We start from the raw sequence: 12235 nt of genomic DNA on the forward strand, positions 1-12235 counted from the left end.
GTGGATTGGTCGTCGTGGGCCAGTTGAATGGCCCCCTAGGTCTCCCGATCTGACCCCCTTAGACTTTTATCTTTGGGGTCATCTGAAGGCAATTGTCTATGCTGTGAAGATACGAGATGTGCAGCAACTGAAACTACGGATACTGGAAGCCTGTGCTAGCATTTCTTCTGCGGTGTTGCTATCAGTGTGTGAAGAGTGGGAGAAGAGGGTTGCATTGACAATCCAACACAATGGGCAGCACTTTGAATACATTTTATAAGTGGTCAGAAACTTGTAAATAACTCATGAAAGAATAAAGTAACGTTAAAACCAAGCACAGCATTGTTTTTCTTGTGAAATTCTCGATAAGTTTGATGTGTCACATGACCCTCTTCCCATTGAAAAAACTAAAGTTGGATACAAAATGGCCGACTTCAAAATGGCCACCATGGTCAACACCCAGCTTGAAAAGTTTCCCCCTCCCATATACTAATGTGCCACAAACAGGAAGTTAATATCACCAACCATTCCCATTTTATTTAGGTGTATCCATATAAATGGCCCACTCTGTATACTCTTTGGCCCTGTTCACACAGAGCTTTTTTGCAGATGTAAAAAATCTGCCTCAAATGCAGATTTTGACCTGCGTGTACTCTGCCGCATTTTTCGGCCGCGGCCATTGAGCACGGCAGGCAAAAAACGAAGCGAAAACAGATTTCCCTGCCTCCTATTGATGTCAATGGGAGGTCAGAGACGAACACCCGAAGAAAGGGCATAACGCTTCTTTCCGTGAGCGTATAAAAACCCTCGTGGAGAAATAACGCCTCCGTTTCCCACTAAAAGCATTGGGAGGCATTTTAGTGCGTTTTCCGACCCGGTTTCTGCGTCAAAAAAGTGCGAACAGGCCCTTACACCGTTATCTGGTTATCGATGTCATACTTTAAACTGCAGCACAACATTTCAAATAAAATTGTGCCTTCAAGTAATGTACCAATGTCATTTAAATGGCCACTTACCTATTGTGGATGATCCAGACTTTAGGTTGCGTCGTTGAATATAATTTATCGTTCTCGGTTATCAGCTATTTTGGGTTGGGGGTAGAGGCTGACAGAAGTAAACTTCAATAGGGTTACTAAAGGAAATCCAGAAATAACTCTGCGACCCTGCCCCATGATCAGTTCTTTAAATCGCTTGTTCTAAGACCCTTCAGAAACATTGAAATAACTACATCTGATAATATTGTCCCTCTTAAAGATGACCATGGGAAGACAATTGTAGAGGACAAAGGGAGGGCTGAGATATTAAACACGTACTTTTCCTCGGTGTTCACTGATGAGCTGCAAGTGCCAAATATTCAGGGGGACAGCGATAAAGGTTCCTCACCCAATATTACCTGCTTAACACAGGAGGAAATACAGCTGCGTCTGAGCAAATTAAATATTGATAAATCCCCTGGCCCAGACGGTGTTCACCCACGGGTATTAAGGGAATTAAGCTCAGTATTGGACAGACTCATCTTCTTAGATTTTCTCGTAACAGGATCAGTGCCACAGGATTGGAGGACGTCTGATGTTGTACCAATATTTAAGAAGAGTAAAAAGGTAGAACCGAGTAACTACCGTCCAGTAAGTCTGACATCTGTGGTATGTGAAGTATTTGAGGGTATTCTAAGAGATGAATTACAAATGTATATAGCGGAGAAAAGTCTAACAACGGATAAACCACATGGATTCATGAAAAACAGGTCGTGCCTAACCAACATACCCTGTTTCTATGAGGAGGTCAGCGCAGATCTGGATGTTGGTCATGCGGCTGATGTGATTTATTTGGATTTTGCAAAAGCATTTGATACTGTTCCACACAGCAGTCTTGTTCTGAAGCTACAGACACAGGGACTGGGGGAACGTGTATGAAAGCGGGTAAAGAATTGGTTAAGGGACAGAAAACGAAAAGCAGTTATAAATGGAACTTAGTCAAAATGGGTTGAAGTCAGCAGCGGGGTACCACAAGGACCGGTGTTAGGCCCAATTCTTTTTAATCTCTTTATTAATGACATTGTGGAAGGTGTCAGTTTTTGCGGACGATACGATACTTAAAACTCAGCTGGACTTTAAAATATTACAGAAAGACCTAGATACGCTGGCAGCATGGGCAAAAACATGGATGAAATTTAATGTCGATAAATGTAAAGTAATGCACTTAAGATGCAATAATAGCATTAATTCATATACATTAAATGGAACAAAACTGGGGATAACGGAACAGGAGAAGGACCTGGGTATTCTGGTTACAAATAAGCTAAGCAGCAGCACTCAATGTCAGGCAGCAGCTGCAAAAGCAAGTAGGATTTTAGGGTGTATAAAAAGAGAGAGATAAAAACCCAGGACTCAAATGTAATATTACCCCTCTATAAATCCCTTGTTAGGACACATCTAGAATATGGAATTCAGTTTTGGGCTCCACATTGTAAAAAGGACACATAGGAGAACTGTAGAGGGTTCAAAGGCAGGCAACTAGATTATTAAATGGGATGGGAGGGGTCACTTATAATGAAACGCTTGAGAAATTGGGCTTGATCAGCTTGAAAAAAAAAAAGACGTCTTAGAGGGGATCTTATTAATATGTATAAGTATATGTGCGGTCAATACAGAGAAGTCGCACATGATCTGTTCCTTCCAAGGACTCTCCAAAGGACCAGGCGACATTCATGGAAGAAAGACGTTTCAGACATCAATACAGGAAAGGGTTCTTTGCAGTTAGAGTGGTCAAGCTATGGAATACCATTCCCCAAGAGGTAGTAATGGCAGATACTATGTCAGCATTTAAAAAAAGGCTAGATGCTTATTTATTTAGGAATGGGATTGAGGGTTATAGTTAATCAAGCAATGAATGACGGGTAATTTATTGAGAAAGGTTGAACCTGATGGACCCGTGTATTTATTCAACCTATGTAACTATGTACAGGAAAATAGTCACAGCTCATAGGGCGACTTTATAGTCCTCGCGGTCTGCCTGATTGTGCCACTAATGATTCACTTAATAATCTAAAATTTGGCGCAATGTACTTGCATGTATAAATATTCAAGCCCCATTTCTAACCTTATACATGTACAACACCTGTAACAACTTAACATAAGAGGATTGCTCAAGAACGTCTATGTAATGCAAAATTTAAATTTTTAGGGGGGGGGGGGCAGTCCTCTATGAAATATTTTTAATATGTCAAACGCTTTAATGATGATTTAATTCGGACCATACACCCACACCTGGAGACATTCATCTTGACCAAATGAATGGCGTCAAGTGGACGCAGGTTTGAAAAAAAACAAACAAAACGTAATAATCAAATACAGACGCTACATAAAAAATAACCACAAAAGGCGGCTTCGAGGATAAAGGATCCGGTAAAGACGGTCGTCAATAAAAATGAGCAATTCAATGTGTCGCGTTTTAACCAAGTCTATTACGTATGAAGGATTGTCAAGGTTATGGCGCGTCTTTTTATGCACGCAGCACTATGCCCTTGAAATTTACCATATCAGCAAAGACAGGAAAACGTCTGATAACACAAAGAGGGAGTAAAATAGATTATTAGAGCACATGGGAATACGTCACCATCCCCACCGCTGGCAACAAAAGGGTTAATGCTTCCGTTTATTGGAGGCGCTGCAGTGTCTGGCTGCATTAATACCTATAAAGTGCTCATCCCTCACTAGTCATCACCAAACCCCTGCATCTCGCCGCCGAATACTGCGATGGTTTGCGCTTGGCTGCTTTTCTGAATGACTTTCTAAAAATAGCCAAGCTGCGGGGTCCCTGCCTGTCAGGGGATGTGAAGGGGGGGGAATAGGAAGAGGAATGAGAAAAGATGACGGAGGAAGAGGGAGAGAGAGCGTGAGCGGCTGTCCCTGCTGAGAGCTGCTAGCGTACTAAAAACCAGCATCCCGCCTCATTCATATTCATACTTTTTATCTCCCCCTGCGGACACGTTAACCCATTTCCGCAGACTTGGCTGACAAAGCAAGTCTTGAGCCAAGCTGGAAGGCGAGATACCCTTTAACAAGGTTACCCTCTCAGCGGAGACTGGAAGAGGGGGGGGGGGGGGGGGACTGGAGGTTACAGTGACAGAGTTCATGCGTTTATCAGGACAGATTCCTCTCGCTGCCGGATGCATAGGTGACCATGTGTTCCTCGACTCTCTAGGGCTACTAAATAATGCAGCATTTAGTGGCACAAGTGTAATGGCATCCATTAAATACACGGCACTTCTATGTTCTTCTCCGGCTCGGATGGAATTCTACAATTCGATATAAATTGGTGTAAAAGATTAACTGCAGTCTCCTCACCCTGAACCTTTTACCCTCTTGAATCAGCAATATTAGAACCAAGTCCCTTTCCCACTCACAAAATACATACACACACACATATATATATATATATATACACATACACACAACAATATAACAGTGAGCCTTGAGAGTTCCCTAATAAATCGTTCTGATGGTAAAACATGTTTTTATTTACCAGAGTTCCTCTTAAAAATATTTAAAAAGAGCAGAATGCAGGTTTAAATTGCATAAAGAGCATGATGTGGCCCAAAAATATATTTTCAGTTCCAAAAGAAACAAACTTGTAAAGATGAGGTTCGATTTAAAAGGGGTTTTCCGACCAAGTACAGGATATGCCATATATGTAACGTCTGATAGGAGAATGGGCTTCTGTGACCCCTGTTTTTTAATATGGCAGCCGTCACCAGCTGCAGATAGGACGAGAACAGGAGAGCGCTGGCTATCCATTTCAATCAATGTGGGAGTCATGGGATCCCTTTTCCCCCCCAAAGATGGGGGCTTTATACCCTACCTGTCAGACATATATGGCATACCCTGCAAGCATATCCAGTGAAAAAATGTTTACAACATGCCAAGTGCTTGTTGGGGGTTCAGCAATCAGATCCCTGACCCCAAACGTCAATTGTGAGGAAGCTGCACGTGTGGCCCCTCTCCTCTGCAATGAATGGAAAACTCATTTCACCTAATAAACTAAAATGATGCTGCATGTTCTGTGCGCCACCGCCCCATTCGTTCTATTCTATGGGACGGCCAGAGATAGCCAAACAATGTACTCGGCTATCTCCGGCAGTCCTGTAGAGAATGAATGGAGCGTTTGCACGTATGGGTGACCGCTGCTTGATTAATTCAGGGTACTGGGGACATCCAGAGGGCTACAAAAGTGACAACAGTGGCTCGGAGTAGCTGTCAAATCTAAGACAGAAGGCATCTCCATACGACACCCACCAGTGCCCTGAATGCCGATATTTATGGGTACCCCCCCTCTCAGTCACCCCCCCCATATCCTACATTTATTCATTCTGCAGTTGCACCCATGAACTAGGCTCGGCGTATCTTCTGCGGATGTGAGAAAAAAAACAAAATAAAAAAAACAGTTTCTCACAATCAAGCAAATCCTGACAAAAGGCAAGACGGCCTGTGGGGAGAGTCAATGTAAACGCTTTCGTTCAATGCAGTAGCATTGAGGCCTCCTGCTCCCTGGCCCTCGCTAATGCAAATGGTTATCCACCCAGCGGAGATAATGGTCTTGAAACACTGCTCTGCAGTCATTTTCTGCAATTTGTCACACCGGCTCAGCTGCCTGAGCTCAATCGGGTGTCGCGGCGTCGTTTTGCGCTCCCGCTCCCTTTTTTATACCATTATTTAGTTCTGCATTTTTCTACAAGTGTCGTGAAAAACATGCAGAAATAATGGGAAAAGCTGGAATCCAACAGCAAATAGATTCTAATTAGAGCGCCATACGCAGACCTTTTGTACAGTCTCGCCAACGAGAAGAATGTTAGAAGAAATCGCCGCCGCAAACATTACTCAGACACGGAAGTTCAGATCGTAAAGGTCCTACCATCCCTGGAAAGAATATATTTTTCAAAGACATTACTAAGATACCTTTTACCCTTAAGAGTGTTGCATTCAATTAGGTATAAGGTAGAAAAATCTCAGTCTGAACAAGGGACTAGAACCTGTGAATTAAAGCATTTAAAGAATGGTGGATAATTTAGGAGCCATTCAGCCCGATCGGGCAGCACTTTGTGACGTTCCACGAGCCAAGAAAGATTAAAGGGGTTGTACGATTTTTTTTTTCAGAAACAGCGGCACTCTGGTAGACAGGCTGAATCTGGTATTGCAGCTCAGCCTCATTGAAGCAACTAAAGCTAAACTGCAATACCAGTCGCAGTCAATATACAAGAGGAGTTGGCACAGTTTCTGAAAAAAAAACAAAAACATAAAAAGGCCCTTTTTTTCTAAAGCCAAACTTTTTCAAAGAGGATCTCTCTGCGCTCCTGAGATGTCCGTTATAATAAATACGAATATTCCCCCCCAAAAAAAACCAATTGTGGAGCATTTTAGTCTGCATTGTGCGGTTCCTCCTGGAAATATAGGAATAAGATTGACAACTGTTCGTTAACATTCCCCTTTCCAGTAGGGTGAGTTTTTACACAATATAACATAGTCAAGGGGGAATGTGTAGAGATAAACCCCCTTTGACAAGGGGAATGGTTTCGGCTAGTTATCAATTCATGCATACATTTCCAGGAGGAATAACAGAGGAACAGAATAATGAAGAGTTCTAAGAAAAGATGCTCCAGAATCGGTATTTTAGGTCAGAGACATTTTAGAAGAGCGGACAGGTCCTCTTCAAGGAGAGAAACTGAAATTGAATCCAAAATTTAGAAGACCGGTTCCACATGTGAAGGATGGTTCATTTGCTTATATTCTCTGTATGAAATTACATTATTAATTATCAAGCAGGATGCCGAATTACTAAGATATGTATTATGTGAAAGGGATTATAATAATGTTTAAATGGTTTAGTTTCGTGCAGCAGCCATCTTGTCTGGAGTTCCCATCTTGGTTTTTTTGTAGTGAATAGGAAAGTCATTGTTCCTTTAATACAAGTAATGTTGATTTTGTATGTTTTATCTTTGACCTTGGCTCCCATACGAAGTTTGCAGAGAAGGAACAGGGAGTGAGATGGGAGGGTGGCAAATATGCGTGTGGGAAGGTCTCCCCCATCTTACGGGAACATTCTGCCCAAGAGAGATAAGGCCACCTGCAAACCTGATGTGTGAAGAATTATAATGATGTATCTGGAATGTATCGTGTCTGTAATTGGCTGAATAAGTAATATTGTCACATTGTCTCCGATTGGTTAACCTCAAGCCTGCACCCCTTCTGAATTTCAGTATTATAGTTTGAGTTTGGAAATAAACCTTCAGAGGAGTATTTTGAGCATATCAGCAGCGTCTGTGTGTTTTCTTCTCCTCTCTCGATATATATCGGTGAAATATCCTAATTAGGATACTGAATAATCGGGCCTGGCCTGAGAGTCCCTTGGACTCGTATAAATTTCAGTCTAATATATTTTGAGCGATGGATTTCCACGACACACAACATTCCAACAGATTATAGAAGTTCTTATACCTCAACAGAAAGGACATGCAGAGTAATGGATAGCTCCAACCAATGTGGAAAATGACAACATTAATGGACCATTGTCGACTTGATACCTTTGCCATACAAATCTGCTAAATGTACAATACCTTATTCCGAAACCCATTTTTGCCATCAAAAATAGTCCCAATACAAAAATTATTTTACTAAAATCAGGCACAAAAGGATTTGTTGCCGCTTGAATATGTTTGGCTGCTGCTTATCAATGTGGGCCACGGCCAACAGATGACCTATGGATCTCCAGATTTATTTATGAAGATCAGGATAGATCACATTTAGTAACACTTCTGTATCAGAAATGGAAAAAGAAGAACAATTGCTATCTTTCTATAAGTTCCAAAAACAGTCGTGTAGAAGTCTGTAATAGAAGTCATTCACCTATGGATCGCTACAATGGCTTAGAGAGAGGGTCAGGCTCAGTCTCCACTGCAGACAGAGCAGTAGGGGGAAGGTTTCTGTTGCAGAAAGCTGCCACCAACCCAGAGAAAGAGTAACCTAGGCCCATGTCCATCATCCAAACCTACTGTCCACATGCTGAATTTGAGGGAAGAATTAGGCTTGATGCACACCACGTCTACAGTGTTTGCATATATGCTGGAAAATTCTCCCAATGTATGCTCTGATGCGCCTATAGACTTTAACGGGGTTGTAGCAGAATCGATAATTATTACGGATTGCGAGAATGAGCGTCCTGAACCCCCACGGCACCGCCCGCAGTGAGGTGGAGTTTGAATGAAGTGGAGGACGAGCCAGCTCCTGCCGCCCAAAAGGACATCTATGGGACTGACGGAAACAGTCGAGCGCTGTACTCCGATGTTTCGGTCAGTCCCATAGACTTTGAATTCAACAACTTTAGAAAAGTCGCAAATAGAAAAAGTGTCGCAATTTGCGGAAAAAATTGCTCCTATCTGGCGTATATTTCACTCTGTGGAGCACGGAGAGTTGAGGATGTGACAACTTTATTGGGGAGGTGTGCGCTTTTTAATAAATTTGTCGCATCTTACTGCTGCAGGCATTAAGCCAAGACTGGCGCATTAAATAGTAAATCTACCCCATTGAGTCAGAGAGGGGCATCATGGGAAGTTTTACTAGAATTTTTTCTTTCAGACTTTAGGGACACCCTCTAAACTGTCTGGATACATTACAGTAAACTGCAGAGAAACAAGCAGACAATAGCAAATCTCTCTGTAGAAAGGCATCAATGTTGAGGCAGTGGGTGTATGGTAATAAGAGCAATCCAAGCATTTTCCTCCACCCCATGTACTTCAACCAACGAGTATCACAATTTACAGAAAACCTACTATTGCGCCTTACAGACTATTTTTGTGACCATTATTTTCAGTTTTCTAGCGTAGAAAGGTTGTAAAAATTGCGTCTTTTTAACCATTTCCATGGCTCTCCCCAATTTGCAAAAAGGCGGGTGGAGCTTAAAACCAGGGGCGCGGCCAATTGCCCCATTTACTATAATTTACACCAGAAACTGGAATTTTAATGTGGTGTGTGCCTCTTAATAATTTGTCGTATCTTACTCCAGCTTGTTTTTTTAAAATTAAGATTGGCACAGACTTAATACATATACGGTAGTTTAATGATAGGACTATCTGCCCGCAGCCACTTAAGAGCTTACTGCATATGTATTTATACATTAGACACGATACTAAGGCCCCACGCACACGACCGTAAAAGTCATCCATAATTACGGCCCACAATTACGGACCCATTCACTTCTATTGTCCATGGACACCTTCCCGTATATTTACGGGAAGGTTTTCTGTGCCGTAGAAGCCTTCCGCAAAAGATAGGACATCTCCTACCTTTTGCTTTTACGTACCGTGCTCCCATGCTTTATAATGGCCTGTAAAGTCTGCGACAGTTATTACGGGCACACGACCGTAGATTTCAACCAACCATAAATACTGTCCGTAAATACGGATCCGAATTAACTTATAGTTATCCGTAAATCATCCTCAATTATGAAACGGTGTCCGTAAATACGGTCCGTAGTGCATCCGTATTTATGGATCCGCAAAATGAAGAAAACACAAAATGATATGCAACATCTGCAAACCCGATATCGCCAAGCAATGCTTCCGTAATTACAAACGGCTACGGGTGCACATCCGTAGGCGTTCATAATTACGGAAGCGCCCATAGACTTCTATGGGGAGTCCGTGCCGTAATTACGGACAAGACTAGGACGTGTTCTATATTTTACGGAACGGACACCCATCTGTAAAAATAGTTGTTCGTAACCCATAGAAATGAATAGTTCCGTAATCATGGATGAAAAATACGGTCGTGTACATGGGGGTCTTACTCTGTATGCAGTAAGCTCCTGAGCTCCCCCCTGTGGATGAAAAAAAGGCAGCCAAAATGTTAGTATTTAACCCGATGGTTTGTGAAGGGAAGCAGGGAATTTAAAGCTCTGAAAAACTAAGTTAAAACCCTGATAAAGAAATATTTTTAAATTAAAATCGGCACAGAAATTTGCATTTACAAACTCCATGGAGATGATACCCTGGTTAGATTTGAACTCAGGAGCCAGGTGCTGCAAAGCTGAACATAAATCAAGGTTCAATAGCCCCCTGACCCCATATATATGTATTTCTTTAACTATACAATATAGTAATACATTGGAAACTGGACATTGCTTCACATCATTCGTTTTCTGAACAGCCCATTAGTTGTCAAGTGCCCAAAAACTGCCAAATGACAACATACCTGCCAGGCGACACCCAGCTTGGAGATCTCTCGGCCAGACATGCTTTCGGTAAGTTTCGCCAGCTCGGAGCACTTCTTCCCGTAGTCAAACTGTGTAATTTTCAGCCGCCTAAACAAAATAATGAAACCAGATTGTAATGGCTCAGAGACATGAACTAATGGTGCACTTTTCTCTGCATGGGAGAAAGTACACAGTGCAGGACAATGGCTTCTAAAACGTAGCTAATGCATAGCGCAAGGTAAACATTGCGGGAGCGATTACTGTCTGGCTAGATGAAGAAGTGCTCGATTTCCTCCATTTAGTACACACTTACGTCACAGACCCATTCAAAACACATTTACGGACAAAAAAGAAACCAGAAAAATAGGGAACTGACAAGAGCCGCGAACACACATTTATACAGGATGTGATGGATCCGAAAAAACAAGATTTTTGTACTCACCATAAAATCCATTTCTCGTTGAATCCATTGGCAGACACCGCACTATGGGTACATTCTGCTGCCACTAGGAGGCGACACTAGCTAGGAAAGTCTAAGCTCCGCCCAAGAAGGCCATACCCTTCCTATAGACACTTGCTAAGAAGTGTTTGTACAAAAGCAGTAGGGGGGAAAAAAAAAAAAAAAAAGAAGAAGAATACAAACATGTCCACAGTCCCAGTAGAAAACCACACAGAACCAGGGCTCGGAATAAACAAAAAACCTGTGTCCCCCAATGAATTCAACGAGAAAGCCATTGAAAAACGCTTTGTCTGCCTCCCATTGATTTCAATGGGAGGTTAGAGACGGAACCGCAGGATTAAAGAGAAGATTACTTTTTTTTCCCCCGCAAGCATTTTTTTCTCTCTTCACGGGACAAAAAAAAACACCTGATTTCAATGTGAGGCAATTTCTGCAGTTTTTTGGCGCAGTTTCCCAAAAACTACAGCCATGCGACCCTTCTAACACTATAGATACAGACTGGCATCAGCAGAGGCCAGACAATGAATTTAGTAAAACAGTAAAAGTGTGAACAGAAGCCCTGGTAGCAGCCTTGAAAACCTGAGCAACTGAAGCTTTATAACGGACCGCCGAGGAGGCACCAACAGCCATCGCAGAATGGGCAGCAATCCGAAGGGGAGTAACTTTACCTTTGGACCAATAGGTTTACAAAAATCACAGACCAGAACCAACACGCAATCGTGGCCATGGATGCAGCCAAACCCATGCATGCCACTTAAGGACTCACAAAAAATAATTGCAGAACCGAAACGACCCAGTCATTCGCATGGGATTGGAAGGGTCAAAAAGAAGGGAGAACAATCTCTTCATTAATATGGAAGGTAGAGACTACCTTCTGCAAAAAAAAAAAAAAAAAAAAAAAAAAAAAAAAAAAAAAAAAAAAGACAGGACAGGTTGGAACACCACCTTATCCTTTTGGACGACAAAAAAAACGGTGACTTGCAGGACAAGGCAGTAAGTTCTGAAACCTGTCTGATGGAGGTAATAGCCACCAGAAAAAACACTTTCCCGGTAAGAAGACGAAGCGAAATGTATTTCAAAGGTTCGAAAGCAGTCCACTGAAGAGCTCAGAGAATTAAATTAATTTCCCAAGGCTCAAAGGGGTGTCTGAAAGGGGGGACCGCACGCACGAGCCACACCCTGAAAAAAAAAATAAAATAAAATAAAAAGTCTTCACCTGAGAACGAAAAGCCAAAGTTCTCTGAAACAGAATGGACAGAGCAGAAATCTGACACTAAGGGAAGATAAGTCAAGTCCATGTTCAAGGCCCGATTGCAGAAAAGGACAGGAATCTAGGTGTGGAACATTTTTTAAGATAGAAATGATTGCGTTCACACCAGCGGAAATAAGCCTTCCACGTACGGTGGTATACCTTGGCTGAATGAGGTTATCTGGCCTTCATTATTGACTGGATGACTGGCTCAGGGAGACCAGAGCCTTCGGCTTCAACAGTCACGCCGTTAAATGTTTCTGAGGTAAAGTGGGGTGGAATAGCAGACCTTGGGAAAAGAGGTT

The 12235-nt window shown here is 42.3% G+C and overlaps 1 protein-coding gene across 2 annotated transcripts in view; it reads right to left on the reverse strand.

Moving 5' to 3' along the window:
- LOC142661905 (ATPase family AAA domain-containing protein 3-B) overlaps window positions 1-12235 on the reverse strand; it is a 61007-nt gene that overhangs the window by 7632 nt on the left and 41140 nt on the right. The window contains exon 15 of one of the 2 annotated variants that reach the window (XM_075839608.1): window positions 10221-10329. The exons of the other annotated variant lie outside the window; for it this stretch is intronic. Within the exon in view, the coding sequence (XP_075695723.1) occupies window positions 10221-10329 (109 nt within the window). The remainder of the gene's footprint in view (window positions 1-10220; window positions 10330-12235) is intronic. 2 annotated transcript variants of the gene reach the window in all.

Source organism: Rhinoderma darwinii, chromosome 10 (assembly GCF_050947455.1).
Source record: "Rhinoderma darwinii isolate aRhiDar2 chromosome 10, aRhiDar2.hap1, whole genome shotgun sequence".
Classification (NCBI taxonomy): Eukaryota; Metazoa; Chordata; class Amphibia; order Anura; family Rhinodermatidae; genus Rhinoderma; species Rhinoderma darwinii.